This window comes from Balaenoptera physalus, assembly GCF_965194825.1.
Source record: "Balaenoptera physalus genome assembly, chromosome: 5".
Taxonomy (NCBI): domain Eukaryota; kingdom Metazoa; phylum Chordata; class Mammalia; order Artiodactyla; family Balaenopteridae; genus Balaenoptera; species Balaenoptera physalus.
In genome coordinates, this window is record NC_138884.1 from 103062130 (window position 1) to 103088532 (window position 26403).

Genomic DNA, 26403 nt, shown 5'->3' on the forward strand with positions numbered 1-26403 from the left:
TGGAAAACCATCTGCTTTACTGGCCAATTTCTCTAAGAAATGATAACAGTTGTTACCTAAATGACTGACGTTCAATTTGCCAAATTCATTGTGCACAGATCAAAGACAATATGAATTAAAATAATTTACATACAGTATTTGGATGAACAAAACGCAATACAGGATTTTGTATAAAATAAAGATTTCAATAAGGCTTTTGCTTTTTCCACACAGGGTTGTAAACTAAAATATAATGAAAAATAGAATCAAATATATTCTTTTCTTTCCCAAAAAGGCATCAAATGGAATCAGCAGGTGCTGCAACTGAATCTGTATATTCTAAAATAATGAATTTTAAATCAAATTGAATCAAAAATTGTTCTCTGAATAAAACTGGAGAATAAATATTTTATTCTGATTGGTCTTTGAAAGCCAGGTGTGGTCAGGTGATACTGACCCCACCTCCCATTCAACTAAGAATGTCTGATAATCTGTTGACAAGTATTAATATGTTAGAGTCCCATGGGAAAAGAATTTGAAAAAGAATAGATACATCTATATGTATAACTGAATCACTTTGCTGTATACCTGAAACTAACAAAACATTGTTCATCAACTACACTCCAATATAAACTAAAATTTTAAAAAATGTTAGAGTCTCAGCTCTAATCCCATCTACTCTTATAAAACTGTTCCTGACTGGAGTAATTTTTAATTCTCTGAATCCTATGGCAACTAAGCCTGAGTCATTTCACTGAGAAGATAAAGAATGGGAGAGTGAGTAGCTAGAAAGTGCCACAAAACATAAGACGGTAACATTACTACGTGCCCTGACCCATGGCAGGTGCTCAATAAATATTGGGTAAAGAAACCAGTAATGCTATTTGCTAGTTGTCTCTTGTAGGCACAACTCAACCTGAACCCTCCAGTGTCATTTCTGAGAATCCAGCTTACCTTCTGTAACAAGCCAATAGTAATGGTCATAAAGTATAAAGCTTCTTAGAGGTAACCTGCACTAGAACAATCACCCAACTGGGAAGGATAAAACCCAGCTCCAGCTCTGCCGGTGAATAACACTGAGACCTTTGGACAGCCACCGACCTCTCTTGGTTGTGGTTTCCTCATGTTTAAAGTGAAGAATTTGGACCAGATGATTTCTAATCTACGGCCTAAGAAGAGAAGTTGCTGTTGATAGACCCTTAATATATTTCAGAATTGTGGCAAAGGAATAATTTCATTTGATACCAAACGTACTTCAGGAAGATTGCTACCTGGTGTGACTGTGTGTTTGATCATCCCACACAACACACATGTGTGTGAAGGAGACTATTAATAATTACACTGAGACAACAGGCATAAACGGATATTGTACTGAGGCGACCTGGACACATGGTCACTCTGTCTTCCTCCTCTTGGGTAAAGTATTGTTGCATAACAAAACATTTTCAGTTACATTAAATTAAATTCCCTATTTTACCACAGACTTCCATTCAGATAATAAAGTTCCTAGTAGATATTACGAATTTATTTGGCCTCCAAATAAATTTAATTAAAAATAGCCAAAGGCTATTTTATTTCATACATTACTTCCCAGGAAAAGTCACAAAACAAAAGGAAACATTTTCTTCTTTTTGGCATACTAAAAAAGGCCCATGCTGTAGATAAATATTTATAAAAATTCCATTGACACTGGAGAGTATGTCCTCTAAGTCCTGAGCAAAGGTGTGAAGCTAGGTTCTGAAAGAAGAGGGTTCCTTAAAGAAAGGCCCTCCTCCCCCGATTGTGAGCCCCAAAGCAGCCTCGGACTTACTTGAATCCCTTTGGCGTCAGGATGCACTTGGAGTCGTGTTGGCAGGGGTTCAGGTCCTGGGCACAGAAGTCCAGCTTCTCCTCACACAACTCACCTGTTAACATGGCAAACGGTGTTAGGTCATAGACAAAGGTTAACAGGTTTCCTGCCAGCAGGCCGTGTCATGGGTCTGAGAGGTAAGCATAGCTTGTGATTGGAAAAAATAAAAAATCACAAGACATGGAAGCAGAAGATCTGAAATGCTGGTTCTGCTGCTAAATAGTCTTATGATTTGGGACAACACAGCTATTGTTATCTGTGACTAAGAGGAGTCCCTTTAGAATGTACTATTGGAGAAGGAAATCTGAATGCTTTTCGTTTTTATTCTTTTATTATTATTATTTTAAAATTTTGGACATTTTATTGAGGTATAACATATATCCATAAGATAAATGAATAGCTAATAAATAGTCACAAACTGAACTCACTCATGTAACCAGCATCCATATCCCAAAACACACCATTGACCATCACAACAGAGGCCCAACCCCAAGGGTAAGTAACCACTACCCTGACAGGACCACAGATTATTTGCACCTGTTCTTTTTTTAAATTTTATTTATTTATTTATTTATTTATGGCTGTGTTGGGTCTTCGTTTCTGTGCGAGGGCTTTCTCCAGTTGTGGCGAGCGGGGGCCACTCTTCATCGTGGTGCGCGGGCCTCTCACTGTCGCGGTCTCTCTTGTTGCGGAGCACAGGCTCCAGACGTGCAGGCTCAGTAGTTGTGGCTCACGGGCCTAGTTGCTCCGCGGCACGTGGGATCTTCCCAGACCAGGGCTCGAACCCGTGTCCCCTGCATTGGCAGGCGGATTCTCAACCACTGCGCCACCAGGGAAGCCCTGCACCTGTTTTTGAACTTGACATAAATAGAATCATTTGGTATGTACCCCTTTACGTCTGGCTTATTCTGTTGTTTTATGTTTGAAAAGATAATCCTCAAATCTTCACAGTCTCCAAGGTTTTATAAGCCTAGAAGAAAAAGACTCTGTTTCCCTTTTATGACTTATTGCAACAGCTCAATAGTATACTCCTCAGCTACATCCGTCACGATAGAATAAAGCAAAAGGAGAATCAATCTAGATAAAGAACGTACACTTCCTTCTATCAGCTAGCTTCTAAAGAATAATTGTCATCCATAAATGAGAGCTACAAGCATAACCATGAAGATTCTAGACACACTCTGTTGAATTGCATGTCCAATTATCTGTTAGGAAATTTCTTCATTTATAAATAACATGGTTATATTTTATTTTTAGGTACATTAGGCCAAATATGATTTTCAGTGAGAACACTTTCCCAATCATTGTGTGAGATTTTAAGGTGACTGGAAAGATGTAAGATTAAAAAGTTCTCTCCTTTTCTACCTTAACTTTAAATTAGCTTTTAATTATTTTATATGCAATAAATGAATGAATAAAGTGATACATCTATATGCAGCTGTTGTTCATTTCCAAGAAACTATTAGAACTTTGTTCAAAGTGTGTGGATTTAAAGCAACATAGGTTAAAAAATCAGGAGTCTGCAGCAAATCTCTTTGTTATAAGACTGTCCTTTTAAGGTAATACTTTGCTAACTGGTAGAAATAGTTGCTTAACAACTAAATGTGGCAAATTATTTACACTTCAAGGATCTTTCTCAGTGATTTAAATATATAAATGTTCTAAGCTAGGTATTACATCAATGTGGTGTATGATAAGTTAGGTTTTTTTCTGTCTCTTAAAGAGAACTAATTGTACTAAAAGTCTCATATATTTCTTTTATAAGAAGGATTTCTGTGTCTGTACATCTGTGATATAAAGTTTTTATCAACATATACCTAATAAGCTATTTTTAAACAGGGTTTACTTAAAGCATCTTACATTCAATTATTATTACTTTAAGTAATACACCTTGATAGAATGTATTCGTTATAATTTGTCAGCCTATCATGATGAAATCACTTTCAGTTTTCTAATCAAATCTACCTGGTTGGATAAAGGCTGTTTATAGTAGTCTATATCCAAGGCAGTTATATATCATTCTATGTATTCTTCACTTTATACCCAAATAAGAAATCATTTTAAAAATGATATGAAAGCGGGGGGGGGGGAATGCTTTACTTCTTATTCATTTTGATCTAATCCAATCCAATCCAGTCCAATCCAATCCAATTAAGACAATCTAAACCATAGTTCATAAGGATTTACTATATGATGGGAGCAGTATGCTTAGAATATTTGTCTTTATATCTCTGTAGAGTATGGTATGGTGACATACTAAAATAATAGTTACTGAAAGAAAAATTTATGCTTTTTAAGGCAAGAACTCCATCTTGTTGACCTATATTCAACTTGTTTCATTTTTGCCTCCTGAAATGATAAAGCGTGTGATGTGACAGGATGGACGGAAAGATGGAAATGTTCTTTATTCTATTACACATAGTGCTGTACTCTATTAACTTATAAGCAGGTATTTATATTTTTCATATGGCATCAGGAAAGGTAAGTCAGCCCATTGGAGTGGTTAAGGGCAATGTGGTTGAACACAGGTTAAACTTCAGTGCCCATGAGCCCCAAGAGATGGGAGTCTAGACAAACATCAGCTTCATAATTTGGCTCCAACCCACTCCACAGAATCCCCGGAAATTCTATTCATTTGCTTTCAGCCTGGACCCTTAAAAGTCCCCAGTGATAAAGCAATAGCTTGGAACACAATGCTTGCCTGGCATTTGTGATTTCACTTTTGATCAGACGAGCAAATTAATTTTACTTGTGCTTCTAGTTTTCAGCTTTTTTTGTTGATGAGAAGTTAAAGGTGTGTGTGTGTGTGTGTGTGTGTGTGTTGGTTGTCTGTGTTTTGGAGAAGAATTAGAGGGGTCAGCCAGGGAGCATATACCGTTGCCTCTTTAGGATAACAGAGGTTAGTGAATAATCGACTACAACTGTGAAGAAAAAACACATGTCCTAACAAAGGCATCTTTTTTTTTTTTTTTTGTAAGGAAGTGATGTTTAGTTTTTAGATCACCTCTTCCTGATTGTGTCTGTCAGGTAAGTATGGCAGAGAGTGGGATGGAAATGGACAAGTTCTACAGTTACACTAGTAAGAGCTGTGAGGGAGTAAGGCAGGAGTGACGCCCTCTTCCCTAAAAGGGCATGATTCCTCGGAGTCCAGGAGAAGATGTAATTCACTGCTTACTGAACATCTGTAAATGTGGTCTTTCTGAAGAATCTGATGTAGTGGTGATATGACCATACATCCTGGCTTGCTCAGGTTTATACTTGCCATCCCAAGGTAATTTTCAGTAGTGTTCCCACACACTCACACAGATGCCCTGATTTGGATGACAAATGCTACGGTCACCTTGTGGGTGGGGCAGTAAAAGCTGAATCAACAGAGTTAATGCTCTCTTTGAAGTGAAGAGTGAACCAGCATAAAGAGATCCTAGGGAGAAACTACTCTTAATTGGGTGAAATGACATTTGGGTTGCTGAGTTACTGCTTGGGATGGCCTTCTGCAACTTATTCAATATGAAACAGTGGATTGGTTGCAGAAAAATGAACTATTTTATTGTTCTGGTCCCCAATTCTTCATGAGTAAAATGAGGTTCTGTAATTGAAGTTGGGCAAGGTCAACTGTGGCTATAAAAACCTTTCTTTTTTTTTAAAAAAAAAGGCAAAATGCTTCTGAAGAGATGAATAATGCAGATAAGCAAGTTAGCAGAGAGAGCATTACGCTTTAACTGAACAGAACATCATTATTGTATTCAGTGGTAAAAACAGTGTCAGCAGGTGCCCCAATCCCACTGAGGTACCAATACTGTGAATATTATTGCAATGAGGCAGAAATCTCAGTGCACTTGATGGTTCTTACGGGAAACAGTACCTGGTGTTGGCCTTGTTTCCTGCTTCATTTTAGACCCGTGCACCTAACTTTAATGTTCTTTCCTTATTATACACAAGGGGTCCTTCCTTAATCTTCATTTGTACTTCTGGTATCTAAAATTATCTTTTTGTTTGCATTCCTTATTACTGCACTTACTGAAATCGTTTTAGAACTATTCTACAAGCTTCTTCCCTGATACCTATGGCGAGATCTGCCTATGGGTGTTTTCAAATAATTCTGGTAGCAAACCACCAGATTTTTAACATCGCCATATATTTTGAGTGCAAACTGTGTAAGAGGACTCATGTTAACGCTAGGAGTATAATGGTGAATAACCAAAAACAATATCCCTGTTCTCATGGAGCTTATACATGAGGGGAGGAGGAGAAAGATATTGATCCATTAATTTCACAAGTAAATGTAAAATTGCCTGAGTGATGAATGCTAAAAAATGTCCTGATGCTCTAGAAGGGGGACTGATGGTGGGAGAATTTTTTCTGAAGAAGTAGGACTTGGATTGCAGGTGAAGGGGGGCGATAAAGAGCTTTGGCAGTGGCTCTGTGCAGGAGGTGACATGGCAAATATGAGCTCTGAGAGACTGGGAGTGAGCCCAGGAGAGCGTGGTGACAGAGAAGGCCACAGAGGTTGGCAGGGGCCACATGGCAGAATGTCTCTATTTAATGAGCAGTGGGTGCCATTGAAGGGTTTTAGGATAGAGGATGGCCAGATGACATGCACACTTTGAAAAGAACATTTGGGCTCTAGAGGAGGATGGATAGCACCGAGACAAATACAAATGGATATGAGTCATGACTTAGCTCGTACTCAGGTGGTGGTAGAGGAGATATGGATGGCCGGGATGTTTAGAAGCAAAATAAATGGGAATTTGTCATGGATTGGGTTAGGGTAGGGGAGAGAGGAAGCTGTCTGGAACTTCTAGGTTTCTGGTACGAGTATTTGGAAGTACCTTTCAGTTACATAGAGAACACTGAAAAGACCAGGTTTTCTGGGGCAAAAATCAGGAGTTTGAAAAATAAGGATGCGGTGTCACGGGTTGAACTGTGTCTCCCCACGCACCCCGCCCCCCTCAAAAAATATGCTGTAGTCCTCCAGGACCTCAGAATGTGACCTTATTTGGAGATAGGGTTTTTATAGAAGTAATCAAGTTAAAATGAGGTCCTTAGGGTGGGCCCTAATCTGGTATGGCTAATGTTCTCACAGGACGAGGAAATCTGGCATAGAGGGCAGTCCACGTGAAGAGACAGAGAGGGAAGACGACCGTCAACAGGCCAACTAGAGAAGTCTGCAACAGGTCCTCCTCTCACAGCCCTCAAAAGGAACCAACACTGCTGACACCTTGATTTTGGACTTCTAACCTCCAGAACTGTGAGACGATAAATTTCTGTTATTTAAGCCACCCTGTTTGTGGTACTGTGTTATAATAACACTAGCGAACCCATACAGGTGGTAAATTCTAAATTATTGGAGGTTTATAGTGGGGAATAAAACTTTCAAATTATGCTACTATTTCTTTTCTTCTCTTTTCTCTCTCTCTTCTCCTTCCTTCTTTCCCTCCCTCCTTCCCTCCCTTCCTTCGGTCTCTTTCCTTTCTTACTTCATTCCATGTGGCTGTCCTCACCCATGCCTGAAATTTTCTTTAAGCTTCTCCAACAGAGTCTTTAATAAGCGATGCACACGAGGAGAGGAAGTGGCCCCTAACCATGACCTTTGCACTTCAAAAGAGTCAAGGTTTGAACAGAGCATATCAGCATAGTTTAGCCCTACATTTGTTGCCAGGGCTAGATGCCTCTCTGCAAAGCACTGTGAGTCTTGGTTGACTTGGACCCATCAGCCCTTGGCCCTCTCTCCAAGAGGCGTTGGTGTTAACAGGTAAGGTCTGCAGGACAGGCCACCCAAACAGTAATGAAGATCCTCCTCCTCTTAGGGCATTGAAGGTGGCAAAGGCAAGAGAATCACAAACTACTGTGTCTTGTAGAGGGGGAGAAAAGTGAGTCCAATGTCTGTTTCATCTACTTTACAATAAATCTGGAGACTGACTTGAACTTTGAATGATAGCTGCAAGTAAAAATAACTACCAACATCTCTATTATCACTAATTATAAAGTAATAATCTTGAAAGTGATTAATTTAAATTATGTCACAGACATTAAAGCTCATGGTAAGTGGATGACACCTGAGTTGAGTCTTGTCACTAAAAATGATTTACATTTTCTACACAGACACTCAAATTTTTTAAACATGCTTTTCCTTAAAATATACTGGTTTAACTTATGGCGTTGTTGAAAATTCTTAGCTATAGTGATACTTTGACAAATCAATGAATAATGAAGATATTATATAACCCACGAGCTAATATTAAATGTTTCCTGAAACTAATAGGAATAGTGTAAGAGGAAATTAACCACATATAGTAGGATTAATTTACATGTACTCTGGAGTGAGACTTTTTAATTTGACCAAAATTCAAACCTGCTTTAGTTTAATAATTTTCATAAAAAAATGTTGGGGGGAAAATATTTTGAGCTAGACCCAGCAAATGATAAAAGGATGTTCATGACAAAACCCTTACTCTGGAGAAGTTAAAATGTGGAAAAATTAGAGACATAAGATAGATGCTGAATTTTCCAGTATCCCTTAAGTTTCATTTAGTGATTGGAATATGGACAGCATCGTGGCGTACAAACTGGCTGAATGATATTTATTGTTATTTTATTTATTATTGAAAACTAGACTACACAGATGAAAAGTTCATTATTACCCTTAAAGAGACTTCTTCTCTTGGCAAGGTAAACTGTGCTATTCAGAGAGAAGACATTTTTGAAGAGTTATTGGATGGACAACTAGTTGTTTTCTATCTACCAAGAAATCTGGGCAACAGCATGTCTTGCTGAGGCTTATTCAGTTCTCAAAGCCTGCTTAGCAGAGAAAAGGTTGGTCATCTTGTCCTTAGATCAGGATTTCAGGAATTTTCCAACTCAAACTACTCTGTTTAAAATATTCACTTTTTTCACTAATAGAGCAATAAGAAAGGGTGGGCTTGAATTAATAAGTATCTCATTTATATTTCTCCCAAAGTTAGCCCTGTAAATTCAGGTTGGCCATATTTACAAACACAAACAATTTTAGATATAGGTTCATGGCATTGTGGGAACACTTAACTCTCACTAGATTTTGCTAATGTAACCAGATTAGTTTCTTTTTTCTCTGAAACATAAATAATCTCAGAGTCCATTCTGGGGACCACGGATGTATGAAGGGGGTGGGGAGGATTCCAGGTCTGACACTGCAGCCTGTTCTTGTTCCTATTCATAAACTGTATCAAACTAGTTTCTTTTTTAATATGAAAGGATCATTACTATTGATAATAATGGAAAGGGAACTCATGACAGCAATCTGAATAACTGAACCAGCATTCTACTGTTATATTTAATCTGTTATGACATTTTCAAATATACTTATAACAAGAGAGGAAGTCTGGTTGAATTCCTGACAGCATCCCCAGGACATAGAGTTTTGGAGGGTCAAATGCATCATTCTTCAAATATTTGCATTTTGAGCTCTTGCTTCGTTCAAGAAAAACCTGGAAAAATGGTACTAATTTTACTCTATTTGAATTGGCACAGAGAGGGAAGGTATCAAAAAAAGCAACCTACTGGAAATAAATTGAGATTTAATTTCTTAAAAGTACCCTACTTGAGGGCAAGGGATAGATACCTTTATTTATAGTTTTGTATCTCTTCATTGCCGTTGCATTTGCTAGCAAATTATCTGGCACAAATTAGATACTCGATGGCTGTTGAAAAATGTGAAAACACTTATTTGATTGCTTTTCAAAGGAAAATATAAATTGTTAATGAAGGAGACCCAGATGGCATAAGGGGTAATTTAAGGAAGAAGAGAGAATAAGGAATACTGGTAGCAGATTTGTGTTTTGAGACCCCACCCTCACGTATACCCTTGTAGGCTGAACTTGAGGGGTAGCCTATTGACTCAGATATCCTGACAATCTTGTCTGCCAAATGATGACTATCCCAATCAGAAACAGAGAGGATGAACTCGGGAATCAAGAGGAAGTGTGAGTGTAAATGGCATGTCTGAGAAAGATTAAGATAAATGGACCTGAATGTTTCTCATTACATAATTTGAAAAATTCCATACAATTCCTAAAAAAAAATTGTACATTTCCCACTTGTTCTTTATTCATGTAAAGAATAGCATTGTCTCTCCTCTCACAGACCTTGCAATGTAGCAGGGAGATGGATGAACTGTATTAGAGGGTGGACACAGCTGATGGGATTATGGGAGTCATTCCAGAACAGGTTAATTGAATTGGACCTGAAGGAAAAATATTTCTGTTTTCTCCTCTTTTGCTGAACCAGGCTAGCCCTATTTGTTACCTACTCTGCTCAACATTATAATCCCAGGCACCAGAGCACATCAACGTGAGCAGATGCCCAGTCTCCGATCTGAATATTTAGTATCCTTATCAGTAGTGATAGTAATAATTGAATTTATTTCATCAGTAAGTAAAGGATTACTTAGGAACAGTGTGTTTCTGTTTCTTATTTTTATAAAAGAGCTAACTCTTCCTAAAGGTTCCTTTTAATAATAATCTGATGCTTTCTTATTTGTGTTTATTATCCTGAAACTTGTTCTATCAATTAGCAATAGTTAATTGCTTCATAATATGATCAATAACTATCCAGATAATACCCACTTCTCTAAGCTTAATTAAATCCAATTGTTAGTATAGAAATATAGGGAATTGATCTTGAGGAGCCATGAATTTTTGAAGATATATTAGCCACTGATAAATGTCCTCTTGGTGCAAAGGGTATGCAAAATGGGACACACGCATAAGCGGACAAAGCCAAAGTATAACCTCATGAGATAAAGTTTATCATAATTCAGAACAGGAAGGCTCAAGGAAATATGCTATAAACGTGGATATTGATGTTTCAGAAAAGAAAATCATTGTATAATCTCACTTTTGTTCTACATGACATGAAATGGGTTGCTCCATAATGCTTGTCTGCCTGAAAGTTTGATTAGTCTTTGTGTTCAGAAACAATTCTTTCTCTTTATTTAAAAACTAGTCAAGAAGCTATACTTTGTTGTTAACTTTCTTGGAATATGAGAAGTGATGGTTTTGTACTGGTGAAATAACTGACCTAATCTGAACTTGCAAGGAGGAATCAAACCAAAGAGTCTGCCTGGTAGACAAGGGTAATGTTTTATGTATTTTCATATCACTTTCAATTCTGAGCACAGTATTCTGAATAAGGTATTTTCTCAGTAAATATCTTTTGAATTTTTAAAATGGAAAAACTTACCTCTCCAAATAAATAAACAAAAAAGGAAGTGTTTTTCAGTACTTCCTCATTGGAACATTATGGCTAAATAATGTAGCCAATTCCAACAGCTACTGAAACTACAAAAATGTTTAACTTCGTTTCAAAATAAATAAATCCAAATTAGATTGAATAAGCCTTGGTTAAGCTAAATGGTTGTTCTGAACTCACTGGGCCCTGCCTATTAACTAAAGAGCAAATAGGATCTTTAAAATGTTTTCTGAGATTCAAATGCATTTAAGAAGGCTTTGAGAGGTTGGAACATGAATGCAAACCACAAAATATAATTAGGCTGCCAAAGTCCTCTCTCTAGTTAAAAAAGACTGCAAGTATGAGTGCAAATATATTGACTTTGACAAAAAAGACCTTACACAGCTTGAGGCACTATTAATGAGAGAAGGAGTCACTGTTATTAAGAGATCATGACAATCCAAAAATATACAAAAAACCTAAAAAAATACAGCCAAATTCAAGAGTTCTTCAGTATTCAGTATTTCCTTACACTTCAATGTAGAATAAGGGGGTAAAGAAAACCAGACTTATTCTCAAATAAAGCCTTTCAATTGCAAGTGAGCATGGCAAATAAAATGACAAAATAATAATTTTTAAAAAGACAGTAAAACTGTCTTTTTACTGAAAAAAGACTGAAGACTATGGGGAGGAGGAATTTCCTTCACACATACAACTTACTTTAGGTAGAATTTTCTTTATCAAAATTCTGTAAGAATTCTTCCATCATTAGGAATGACATCAAACCATCTACACCATGTCACTGTAGTGAGGATGGTTGGAACTAAATGATCCAAAACTTAAATTTGTCCTCCCTGGCAGCCCTTGATACTTCTGGAGTATAGACATCTAACATTTTCAAGTGTTTTCTTATACATTCTTCCATGTTATTCTCAAACATCTAAACGAGGTGGGACAGATGTCATTAGACTGTGACAGGCCCCAGAGTTGATAAATTTTAGTGCCAAGATGAGAAATTTTAGCTTTTCCCGTTAGCTTCATAAATTCATCAGTATCCCACCTGCCCTATGTGATGGAAGGTAGCTTAGTCATCAGGGGAATTAATTAATTAATTGTACAGACACTGATTAGGCACTTTCTTTTTTTCATGTGTAGATAAAGTAGATTGCCTGTCTGCACCTGAATTTTGTTTTCTTTTCAAATACACCTAAGGGTCAATTACTTATAGCCAGCTGAAGAGACAGCAGAAGAAAAGCTTATTTGGCACAAAGGATTAGTCAGAGCCACTGTGGATGTGAAAAGATGCCAAGTCTGGAAGATGGCAGCAAATAAGAAGGGACTGGTTCCAGGGGAAGGCCTCCAAATTACAGTGCAGGCCTTGGGGTCAGTTAGACACTGGTTTGCATCTAGACCCCTACTTACAAGGTATGTATCCTTGGGTGAGTTCTTTGTCACTGTTTTATACAAGTTATTGCTCAAGTCCTTATTGCTCGTATCTACAGAGTTCTGTAGATACAGATTAAATTAACAATATGTCAGCTAATAACAGAATTTCTTTTTATTTAAGAAAATTACGCTGGGTGCTATAAAGACGTTGAAATTTCATTTCTAGTTATGTTTTGGATTCAAATAATAGAAAATGGTTTGACTGCTTTTTAAAGCAAATTCAGTCAGCAGCAGATTATTGAAAATAAGAGACACCTTTTATAAAGATAAGCATGAGATTTAGTCAACACATGAAACCATGTGGTGATGTAAAACAATATCATACTGCCAAACTTGCTTCTGAGAGTATATATAACTATTTAAGGACACTTTCCTGTGACAGAATAATTGCCATTGTGTTTTCTAAGATAGAATCGGACCTTAGACATCTCTGCCCCAGACCACCAACTGTTTTAGTACTAGTAAAAAAGAAAAGATGGCATTTTACCAAGGATGGTATTGGATGCATTAATCCACAGAGAATGTACAGGCTATATTTTTTACATTCCCAAATAGGAAACAACTTTTTTTCATGTTTTTTAACTTAACTCTGCACATAGTAAGTGTAAGTGACTAAACACAGTAAATCATCTTAACAATGCAACAGAAAATAAAAAAATGAAGTCCTTAGCAAGAGGAGACAGAGCTGCTATACAATATAGTCCATGTGAGCCCTATAACCATACTGCTAATGCCTTACATACAACTGCAACTGTCAAGACAAGCACCCTTTTAGGATGTTGTGCCTGTACTTGGCACTTAAAGACTCTTGGTTAAGCTGAGTGAAAATACAATGTTATTAGGTATAATTCCGAATCTTTAAGATAAAAATTTAACAAAGATTTCATGATGATTCCCCAGACATGCCAATCACCCTGAGCACCACAGGACTTCCTTTCCTGGGCCCTGATGTATTTGGAAAGCCATGCAGACCATAAAGTGTCAATGATTAGCTATGGCTCTTTTTTTTTTTTTGCATATGGCTCTTTTTATGCTTTAAAAACACTGCCTAGTACTCATGACATTCTATGAGTTTGACAATGTCATTTTATAAATCAACCTCTTGGGCTTTGTAATTTTTATCTTATAAAATGTTTTAATAAATGTATATATCTTTTAATATTTTTCATGTTTCAAATTACTAAAGATATTAATTTAAAGTTATGGGAAAATTCTCACTATTTAAAATTTTTTCTAGCTACAGCCTATGTACTGTACTAAATGACTTACGTTTTTCATGATAAAAATAATACATGTTTGGGATATCTTTAAAAAAGGAAAAGCATACAGACAAGTAGAAACTAGAGAGCGTTAGTCTTTATTTTTAGCCACTTCTTCTGCCCACTCAGAGAATTTCTTTCACAGTCTTCCAGAAGTTGGTAAAGTGCATTTCAGATACCCTCTTTATACTGTTTGGCATAGCTATCTACATATCAAGGATCTGAATGACTGATTTGACATATTGATCTCAGATTTCATTTTTGTCAACATTCCTTTTACCATGTACACACCATGAAATCTATGTAGCTTTGAAAGAAAGAGGGAAACTAAAATAAAATAATAGACTTAAAAGGCAACTAACCTTTTTCCACCTCATTCAGATTAGCAGCTGGCAGCAACAAAGACAGAAGAGACAAAAGACGTTTTACATTGCAGTACACAGCGGAGCACAGGAAGCCAAAGCACAGCATTAACAACAGAGAAGCCCAGGGTGAGAGAGCAAACTGAAGCAAGGCTTAGATTTCTTACCTACAGCCGGGCCAAACGCACAAACAAGGAGAAAATGAGGCAAAAGGCAGACGCCATCACAGGCAGCAAGAGATCTGTGGCTAAACCAGTGATTTAACAACAGGCGGCTTTACTTTGTAAGATGTGCACATAATGGTTTGTGTGTGGGCATTGGAGATTTGGAAAACAAAGAGATAATGGTACAAAATGGAAAAATCAAAATGTTCTGAATTTTTTTCCGCAAAATACATTCTAAGCCTTTACACACCCAACTTGTATGGAAACTTTCATTTACTGAATATATGCCATCCCATTAAGCAATACCCCATGGTTAAAATGTGATCAAGTTTGTATCGTCTTTGTATGTGGTCCTGTGAGAAGAGGGTTAATTAAGAAACACAGTCTTGACACAGCAGATCCAGGGTTCTGGCTCTTAGGAAACATGCAAAACCACATTTTTCAATGCAATACCTGAATTCATACCAGAGCTTAAGAAAAGGTGTCAAGTTTTTCAACATCGCAGGGGTGCCATATTTACAATGTTCACTTTTATAAGTTTTGGGCTAGTGCAATTTGAGGGATTTTTTAAAACTTTACTTTCAAGAAATGCCTTATTTTTAGAAAGGATATAATAATGATTTTAAAAGAATGACCAACCATCGCCAAAAACACAATCTCTCAAGCTACTATTAAAACTCTGGAGTGGATTTTTTAATTATTTGTTTAGCAATTTCAGTGTCTTATTAATCCTTAGCATAGTGATTTTAATTTAGAATCATAGTGAATTAAACTTCTCAAAAATTAATCTTGTCTGAAGAATACTAGCAATCAACAGTCATATGTTATACATAGGACAGATGATGGATTGAATTAGGTAGAAAATAACAGTTTGGATGACTTGGGTGGGGAGGGGATAGTAACAGTTACATAACAGAAAAACAATACTGACCCTTAAAATTTATGTTGTCAATCCCTGAAGCAGGAAAGGACAGAGTTTTGTCCTCTAATAAATCAATAACTATTTACTGTGAAGTTCTGGTTACATGGGCTTAAATAAATTTAATAAATTTCCCAACAGTGGTTATTTTAGTTTGAACACGTGTAGCCATGTTTTACAGCCTGCCCATCACATCATGACCTCTCTGTCAGACTGCTTTCAGATCTTTGAATTTTCTCTATTAACATATCATATCCATTCCGATTCTTAACATGGGTGCCAAATGTAAAAACTTTCACCATAGTAATTTACAAGTTTTTCCTATGAAGTCTTATTTGTTCCTACTAAAGAGTTCATTTTCTCACTGAATGCCTCAGAGATACAGAGTAAAAAAAAAAATCTCCAAACAGAAAAGCAACTTGTAACTTGAATGATTTTTAAACAATGACAACATTATTATATTCCCTGAGCACAGTAGGGGTTCTGTTCCAAGATCTCATGCTCATTAATCAGATTCCAAACTTAAATCAAAAACAATACAGCCACGATATAAGAAAATGCCTCCCTAACTGCAGACTTGGATGAAGCAGGATATAAAGCTCTGGAGTACAATTTATACCCTCCTATAATTAAAGGCCATTTATGTGCCACTGATTTCAAAATCTGCAGATGGTTGTTTGATATGTTGTAAATGAGCTCATTTCACATATGGACAAAAATGCTACAGCTAATAGATGATTTACAAATATGTCTGGTTTAGGTATCTGCTCTAATGTCAATTCGCAAAACTCTTCACTTCCCACAAAACCCAACCCAAAGTTATAGTGATAGTATCTTCATGTTTTGTATGCCATGAACTTTCTGTAGAGTGAAATGTTTATCCTTAGCCTGAATTAAGGCAAACTGATACCTGCAATAGATATGACTGAAAAAACCAGAAGAGTCTCAATTCTTGTTGAGCACCAAACGGCTCTTGACAAATAGTCATGGCAGGCTCCCACATGATAGCTTTTATAGATGCCACGTTTTGGCTCATAAGTGGTTGTGCTAATAAGCTTTGGAGTTTTTTGGATGTGTTTCAAAGAAAGAGATCTGACACAGGGAAATGAAGCTTCGTCATACTTTTCAGAGGAAGTTGCACTGAACTGAATCACTTTAGGATGCAGAAAACATGTGCTTAAGAAGATCAGGTATAGGAAGGGAGCTTGGAAAACAAAGGGAGAGAAGGTAAAACAAAGATTCAAAGAAATGGATAAGGAATAAAGTAGAGCAAATCTAAAGCCAAAGGCGGACCCAACGAAACCAGCTCAGAAGAGACTGCCACTTTATGTAAATTATCATGGAAAAGGTATTAAGAATCTGAATACAGCAGTGCTGTCAGGTCTAGGTTTTCATTGGTAAGGGGATATAGAAAAATTCCTGGTTTCTGTGCTCAGGAACACATTGGCTAACCAAACTGTGCTGGAAATACTCGGATCCAATTTGTCCTGGTCAGAGTAGGTTAGTTTAAAGAGGTCTCTGACATTAAGTGAATTAAGTTCTTCCTATAATAGTCGGAACAATGACAGGATAGAGAACTATCTCTAAGAAGGTACTAGCTACAGATTTTGGTGCAAGCATTGGGCTGCTTGTGTAAGTCTAAATTAGCCCATCCAGAAAAACTCAGATTCTCGGGGTAGCTCCAAGGGCTCGAGAATCTGTGCACTCAGGCTAATGGCATGTATCTGAGGTGTGACACAAGTAAAACTCGTGTGAATGTCAAAGCTACGTAACACCTAAACTCTTCCTAGCTATGTTAGAATGGGTGCATATTAGACATACTTGCTATCCTTAATTAATGCAAAATAATAAAGAATTCTAATTCTGGCCACTAAGGAGTCCAAGTGCTATATATATATATATATATAATAGAGTAACTGGTGATACATGTTAACATTTCTACTGGAAACTTAGTATATTACTTCGTATGGCATCAGGTACTTCACTGGTGTGAAAAAAAAAATCATACCATAGAAAAGGCAGCTGCAGAATCTCTCAAACAGACCCGGGATATCAAAACAAAAACTCATTATTCTATTTAGCATCTTCCCATCAAGAAAGTACCTCTTAAAATGCAAAGTTTGAGTATTCCATAAAAGCTTAAATTTCAGTGCTTTTCTAACAAATCCCTGGGAAAATTAATCATACAGATGTGCTTCCATTTTTCATGTCTAGAGATGTTAACCTCAGTCATCCAAGTAGCTATTTTACCCTCTGATATTCTTAACTATGTATATGGAAATAAATACAATTAATGAAAAATACCCAGCCAAATGAAAATGGTAACTTTGAATAGAGTGACAGAATCTACTTCTCCATTTTTTCTTACAAATAAAATATGTAACATTCTCCTTTTCTCTACCAATTTTAAAATTAAATGGTTTATTAAGAAATAAGAATGTAACTATGAAGTTTCTTATTCATAGCCACAAAAGTCGATCAAAATAGATATTCTGACATAATAAGTAAGTTGTAAACTTGATGTTGACTTTATAGCAAATTGGTTTACCCAGGGCAGAAGTTTAGCAGTTTGGATAGTCTCATGAGATTTACCACCTTTACTCCTGACATTTTGTATCAAGATAGAAAAAAAAAAGGTGGGGTGGGTGGAGAATGGTCTGATAAAGATTATCCAAAGTGATCAATATCTTCCTAATTGCGATTTATTTTGAAGGACATGAGTTGCTACATGCAAACACTCACTGATGAATAAACAAGTATGGACATGAAGAATCTCAAATGCTTGGTTATTTTTTGCCTATGTAAAGAAATGCTCCCTTTTCACATATGTATTGGTGGGTTGGTCTGCATAGGAAAAGTGCTTTGCATGAAAATGTCATTCAGTTGTGGGACCAAAAGCTTCAGTATGATAACTTCTTTTGTGCTGGGAAGTATTACTTTATGATGGATGCTTATGTTCCAACTGAGCTCCCCAGGACTTTTATTTGGTTGGCTGAAACCATCTTTAACTCCGTCTGTTATTACAGTACACCTAATTTCCAAAACACCTATCAGTTATTGAATAATACAATGGTCTACTAAACACATGCAGCATAGTGTCAGTGGTGCTTTCAAACAGATACACAGATTGATGGCATAGCATTTCCTAGTCTTCCTACCTGTGTACTCAGGTGGGCAAAGGCATGTGTAGTTATTAATTCCATCGACGCATGTAGAGTTATTTTCACAGTCATTATCTTCACAGTCATCAACATTGATTTCACAATTTTCTCCTTCAAATCCATCAGCACAAATACACCTGAATGCCAGGGGAAGAAAAGACAAAAGACACCTTCCTACATTTTCAAACCATATGGTCTAAATATTGAAAAAAACTAAATACACTCATCAATTACAGAGCTTTTAACGACAAGAAACTGATTTTTAAAATGCTTTTAAATGACATGTTGTAAGCATCAATTTAAGGTAATATCCCCCAAATCAGAAACAATTTGAGAAAGAAAATTTATGCTGGCTGCAAGATGGCAAATGGCCCCATGGTCCTATAAGTCAATAAATTCAATACATGTGCAGGTCTAAAAAATGAGCAAAGTTTACTCTACAGCCCTAGATATCTTAATCTCTAGCTGTGTTCTAATAAAATAATTCATGCTTCTTTGCTCATAAATGAGGAGGAATGATTCTGATTTTTTTAAAATTATACTTACTATCCTATGTGTAATGTTCTTGATGTCTCAAAGCAAAAAAGAAATCTGAAAATAAAACTTTGTCTTCCTTGCAATTATAAAATATGAATATTCTCTTTAACTCTCAACAAATACAATTTTTCACTGGCATAATACATTGTACCTTTCATCTTGCTAGGCATCAGAATAATCTTTGAGTAAAGGCTTGATGAAAAAGAGACAACTTCATAACAGAATGCAGAAATGAAGTATATGTATTATAAAAAGTGGTATTTCTAACAAGCTTTAGTAGTAGATTAGCATTCTTACATGAAGTTATTAGTTTTCATTATAAGAACTCTGTTTCATAATTCATGAAGTAGATCTGAAGTAACTGTATGATTAAATAACTCCCATTAAAAATGTTCACAGCATGTTTGTCTACACATATTGTGGCTTGGAAATGAGTCATTACTTTTCTGTTTCAGTGGGACCCACATCTTATCATTACACACAGTCTGTTAAAGCAACACACAAAACAACAGATGGATATATGCCTTGCAGTAGGGGACTATTTGACTATTAATTAGCATAAAAGAGCCACTAATTTGTCTTGACCTAATCTGAGTTGATTAGTCCCAATGTACGCATGTGAGTGTTTTTAAATTGCTTGGCTTTGTAACATCCTGAGCTGAGAATACTGTAATGTCTCAATTTGTTTTTATATCGAAATACCTCTGCAAGGGACTAATACATATTTTCCTTATGAACAGAATTTCTGGTATTCTTTTTAAAATAAAGCCCTTGGATTTAAAAAGGAAAAATGCATCTTTGCTTATTCTTGCTCCAATACTTCAGACACAGAAGATCACAGACCAATAACCTACCAGAAGCCATCTTTTTCTCCTTCTTTTAAGTGGCAAGTTCCTCCATGTTTACATGGGTTACTGATGCATGCATGAATTGGAACATCACAGTCCTGCCCCTGGACAAGGAATGGTCAAGTTGAGTGTAAATAAAGTAGTTCTCAGCACATAGAGAAAGCACAACAGAATAATAAAGACCCACCGAGGAAAGCTACATTTTCAGATCTTGGTTCCCACAACAGCTTCTACTCACCTTGAAACCATATGGACAGGTGCAGCGATAAAAGTCAACTGGATCATTGTTACAGGTGCCATCATTTTTACATGGATTCGATAAGCAGGGATTACATTTAGCTAGAATATTGACATCTACAGGACCTAAAAATCGATTGAAAAATATGAGAAGTGGATGCTTTCTGTTTTCGGTTCACTTAAAATTATTTCAATGCCTTAATGTAACAGTAAATTTTGTATAAAATTATTATTGGTCACATATCTATATGTGTTTCTCTTCCATGACAAAACCAGAAATCAGCATCATCATAATTATCTTTATGAACACAACAGAAGGCCATCTCATTGGGAGTGAATAGTGAAACTCTCTGATGTCAGAGTAGGGCTCTGAGTTGTGAGCTTAGGTAGTTAAGATCTGACATTAGTGATGCCAGCGTCACACGGTCAGTCCCCTCATTAGCTGACTAGCATATGTGGATGCTTTCCATGGCCAGTGCCTGCAACTTAACTCAGGTGGCTGGTATGGAAAGCCATGGATCCCAAAGAGGACTGCGGGTGTGTGCGCTGGGGGATGGGTGGGCAAGGTTTTGAATAAGTAGAAATTCAGGAGACCTTCAAGATGGCGGAGGAGTAAGATGTGGAGCTCACCTTCCTCCCCACAAATACATCAGAAATACATCTACATGTGGAACAACTCCTCCAAAACCTACTGAACGCTGGCAGAAGACCTCAGACTTCCCAAAAGATATATATATTTTCTTCCTTTTTACTTTTTGTGAGTGTGTATGTGTATGCTTCTTTGTGTGATTAAGTCTGTATAGCTTTGTTTTTACCATTTGTCCTAGTGTTCTGTCTGTCCGTTTTATTTTTTAGTATAGTTTATAGTGCTTGTTACCACTGGTGGATTTGTTATTTGGTTTGGTTGCTCTCTTCTTTCTTTCTTTCTTTTTTTTTATTACTTTTAATTTTTTTTATTTTTAATAATTTTTTCATTTTTTATTTTAATAACTTCTCCCTTCCTTCCTTCCTTCCTTCCTTCCTTCCATCCTTTTTTCTCCCTTATCTTCTGAGCCATGTGGCTGACAGGGTCTTGGTGCTCCGGGCGGGTGTCAGCCTTGTGCCTCTGAGGTGGGAGAGCCAAGTTCAGGACACTGGTCCACCAGAGACCTCCCGGCTCCATGTAATATCAAATGGCGAAAGCTCTCCCAGAGATCTCCATCTCAATGGTAAGACCCAGTTCCACTCAATGACCAGCAAGCTACAGTGCTGGACACCCTATGCCAAACAACTAGCAAGACAGGGACACAACCCCACCCATTAGCAGAGAGGCTGCCTAAAATAATAATAAGGTCACAGACACCCCAAAACACAACACCGGATGCAGTCCTGCCCACCAGAAAGACAAGATCCAGCCTCATCCACCAGAACACAGGCACCAGTCCCCTCCACCAGGAAGCCTACACAATCCACTGAACCAACCTTAGCCACTGGGGGGCAGACACCAAAAACAATGGGAACTACGAATCTGCACCCTGCAAAAAGGAGACCCCCAAACCAAGTAAGTTAAGCAAAATAAGAAGATAGAGAAACACACAGCAGATGAAAGAGCAAGATTAAAACCCAACAGACCAAACAAATGAATGGGAAATAGGCAGTCTACCTGAAAAAGAATTCAGAGTAATGATAGTAAAGATGATCCAAAATCATGGAAATAGAAGGAAAAAATACAAGAAACATATAACAAGGACCGAGAAGAACTAAAAAGCAAACAAACAATGATGAACAACACAATAAATGAAATTAAAAATTCTCTAGAAGGAATAAATGGCAGAATAACTGAGGCAGAAGAACAGAAAACTGACCTGGAAGATAAAATAGGGGAAATAACTACCACAGAGCAGAATAAAGAAAAAAGAATGAAAAGAATTGAGGACAGTCTCAGAGACATCTGGGACAACATTAAAAACACCAACATTTGAATTATAGGGGTCCCAGAAGAAGAAGAGAAAAAGAAAGGGACTGACAAAATATTTGAAGAGATTATACTTAAAAACTTCCCTAATATGGGAAAGGAAATACTCAGTCAAGTCCAGGAAGTGCAGAGAGTCCCATACAGGATAAATCCAAGGAGAAACACACCAAGACACATATTAATCAAACTATTAAAAATTAAATACAAAGAAAAAATATTAAAAGCAGCAAGGGAAAAGCAACAAATAACATACAAGGGAATCCACACAAGGTTAACAGCTGACCTTTCAGCAGAAACTCTGCAAGCCAGAAGGGTATGGCAGGACATATTTAAAGTGATGAAAGGGAAAAACCTACAACCAAGATTACACTGTACCAGCAAGGCTCTCATTCAGATTCAACGGAGAAATTAAAACCTTTACAGACAAGCAAAAGTTAAGAGAATTCAGCACCACCAAAACAGCTTTACAACAAATGCTAAAGGAACTTCTCTAGACAGGAAACAGAAGAGAAGAAAAAGACCTACAATAACAAATCCAAAACAATTAAGAAAATGGTAATAGGAACATACATATCTATAACTACCTTAAATGTAAATGGATTAAATGCTCCAACCAAAAGACATAGACTGGCTGAATGGATACAAAAACAAGACCCGTATATAGGCTGTCTACAAGAGACCCACTTCAGACCTAGGGACACATATAGACTGAAAGTGAGGGGATAGAAAAAGATATTCCATGCAAATGGAAATCAAAAGAAAGCTGGAGTAGCAATTCTCATATCAGACAAAATAGATTTTAAAATAAAGACTATTACAAGAGACAAAGAAGGACACTACATAATGATCAAGGGATCAATCCAAGAATAAGATGTAACAATTGTAAATATATATGCACCCAACATAGGAGCACCTCAATATTTAAGGCAAATGCTAACAGCTATAAAACAGGAAATCAACAGTAACACAGTAATAGTGGGGGACTTTAACACCTCACTTACACCAATGGACAGATCATACAAAATGAAAATAAATAAGGAAACACAAGCTTTAAATGACACAATAGACCAGATAGGTTTAATTGAAATTTATAGGACATTCCATCCAAGAAAAACAGAATACACTTTCTTCTCAAGTGCTCATGGAACATTCTCCATGATAGATCATATCTTGGGTCACAAATCAAGCCCCGGTAAATTTAAGAAAATTGAAATCGTATCAAGTATCTGTTCCAACCACAATGCTATGAGACTAGATATCAATTACAGGAAAAAAATATGTAAAAAATACACACACATGGAGGCTAAACAATACGCTACTAAATAACCAAGAGATCACTGAAGAAATCAAAGAGGAAATAAAAAAATACCTAGAAACAAATGACAATGAAAACAGCACGATGCAAAACCTATGGGATGCAGCAAAAGCAGTTCTACGAGGGAAGTTTATAGCAATACAATCCTACCTCAAGAAACAAGACACATCTCAAATAAACAACCTAACCTTACCCCTAAAGCAATTAGAGAAAGAAGAACAAAAAAACCCCAGAGTTAGCAGAAGGAAAGAAATCATAAAGATCAGATCAGAAAAAAATGAAAAAGAAATGAAGGAAATGATAGCAAAGATCAATAAAACTAAATGCTGGTTCTTTGAGAAGAGAAACAAAATTGATAAACCATTAGCCAGTCTCATCAAGAAGAAAAGGGAGAAAACTCAAATCAATAGAATTACAGATGAAAAAGGAGAAGTAACAACTGACACTGCAGAGATATAAAGGATCATGAGAGATTACTGCAAGCAACTATATGCCAATAAAATGGACTACCTGGAAGAAATGGACAAATTCTTAGAAAAACACAACCTTCCGAGACTGAACCAGGAAGAAATAGAAAATATAAACAGACCAATCACAAGCACTGAAATTGAGACTGTGATTAACAATCTTTCAACAAACAAAAGCTCAGGACCAGATGGCTTCAAAGGAGAATTCTATCAAACATTTAGAGAAGAGCTAACACCTACCCTTCTCAAACTCTTCCAAAATATAGCAGAGGGAGGAACACTCCAAAACTCATTCTACAAGGCCACCATCACCTTGATACCAAAACCAGACAAAGATGTCACAAAGAAAGAAAACTACAGGGCAATATTACTGATTAACAGTGATGCAAAAATCCTCAACAAAATACTAGCAAACAGAATCCAACAGCACATTAAAAGGATCATACACCATGATCAATTGGGGTTTATCCCAGGAATGCAAGATTCTTCAATATACACAAATCAATCAATGTGATACACCATATTAACAAATGGAAGGAAAAAAAAATATGATCATCTCAATAGATGCAGAAAAAACTTTCGACATATTCAACACCCATTTATGATAAAAACCCTCCAGAAAGTAGGCATAGAGGGAAGTTACCTCAACATAATAAAGGCCATATATGACAAACCCACAGCCAACATAGTTCTCAATGGTGAAAAACCGAAACCATTTCCTCTAAGATCAGGAACAAGACAAGGTTGCCCACTCTCACCACTATTATTCAACATAGTTTTGGAAGTTTTAGCCACAGGAATCAGAGAAGAAAAAGAAATAAAAGGAATCCAAATCAGAAAAGAGGAAGTAAAACTGTCACAGTTTGCAGATGCCATAATACTATACATAGAGAATCCTAAAGATGTTACCAGAAAACTACTAGAGCTAATGAATGAATTTGGTAAAGTAGCAGGATACAACATTAATGCACAGAAATATCTTGCTTTCCTATACACTAATGATGAAAAATCTGAAAGAGAAATTAATGAACCACTCCCATTTACCATTGCCACAAGAAGAATAAGATACCTAGGAATAAACCTACCTAAGGAGACAAAAGACCTGTATGCAGAAAACTATAAGATACTGATGAAAGAAGTTAAAGATGATACAAACAGATGGAGAGATACACCATGCTCTTGGATTGGAAGAATCAACATTGTGAAGATGACTATACTATCCAAAGCAATTTACAGATTCAATGCAATCCCTATCAAACTACCAATGGCAATTTTCACAGAACTAGAACAAAAAATTTCACAATTTGCATGGAAACACAAAAGACCCGAATAGCCAAAGCAATCTTGAGAAAGAAAAATGGAGCTAGAGGAATCAGGCTCCCTGACTTCAGGCTATACTACAAAGCTACAGTAATCAAGACAGTATGGTACTGACAGAAAAACAGAAATATAGATCAATGGAACAGGATAGAAAGCCCAGAGATAAACCCACACACACATATGGTCACCTTATCTTTGATAAAGGAGGCAAGAATATACAATGGAGAAAAGACAGCCTGTTCAGTAAGTGGTGCTGGGAAAACGGGACAGCTACATGTAAAAGAATGAAATTAGAACACTCCTAACACCATACACAAAAATAAACTCAAAATGGATGAAATACCTAAATGTAAGGCCAGACACTGTAAAACTCTTAGAGGAAAACATAGGCAGAACACTCTACAACGTAAATCACAGCAAGATCCTTTTTGACCCATCTCCTAGAGAAATGGAAATAAAAACAAAAATAAACAAATGGGACCTAATGAAACTTAAAAGCTTTTGCACAGCAAAGGAAAACATAAACAAGACAAAAAGACAACCCTCAGAATGGGAGAAAATATTTGCAAATGAAGCAACTGACAAAGGATTAATCTCCAAAATCTACAAGCAGCTCAATATCAAAAAAAACCAAACAACCTAATCCAAAAACGGGCAGAAGACCTAAATAGACATTTCTCCAAAGAAGATATACACATTACCAACGAACACATGAAAGGATGCTCAACATCACTAATCATCAGAGAAATGCAAATCAAAACTACAATGAGGTATCACCTCATACCAGTCAGAATGAGCATCATCAAAAAATCTACAAACAATAAATGCTGGAGAGGGTGTGGAGAAAAGGGAACCCTCTTGCACTGTTGGTGGGAATGTAAATTGATACAGCCACTATGGAGAACAGTATGGAAGTTCCTTAAAAAACTAAAAATAGAACTACCATATGACCCAGCAATCTCACTACTGGGCTTATATCCTGAGAAAACCATAATTCATAAAGAGTCATGTACCAAAATGTTCATTGCAGCCCTATTTACAATAGCCAGGTCATGGAAGCAACCTAAGTGTCCATCAACAGATGAATGGATAAAGAAGATGTGGCACGTATATACAATGGAATATTACTCAGCCATAAAATGAAACAAAATTGAGTTATTTGTAGTGAGGTGGATGGACATAGAGACTGTCATACAGAGTGAAGTAAGTCAGAAAGATAAAAACAAATACCGTATGCTAACACATAGATATGGAATCTTAAAAAAAAAAAGGGGGTTCTGAAGAACCATGGGGCAGGACAAGAATAAAGATGCAGATGTAGAGAATGGACTTGAGGACATGGGAAGGGGAAGGGTAAGCTGGGGTGAAGTGAGAGAGTAGCA

General features: G+C 36.7%; 1 protein-coding gene across 2 annotated transcripts in view; it reads right to left on the reverse strand.

Annotated features, from left to right (window-relative positions):
• SLIT2 (slit guidance ligand 2) overlaps positions 1-26403 on the reverse strand; it is a 380624-nt gene that overhangs the window by 24205 nt on the left and 330016 nt on the right. For both annotated transcript variants that reach the window (XM_082462597.1, XM_082462598.1), the window contains 4 exons: positions 19967-20091; positions 19735-19832; positions 18341-18480; positions 1790-1883 (listed from right to left, as the gene is read on the reverse strand). In XM_082462597.1, coding sequence (XP_082318723.1) covers positions 1790-1883; positions 18341-18480; positions 19735-19832; positions 19967-20091 — 457 coding nt within the window. The remainder of the gene's footprint in view (positions 1-1789; positions 1884-18340; positions 18481-19734; positions 19833-19966; positions 20092-26403) is intronic.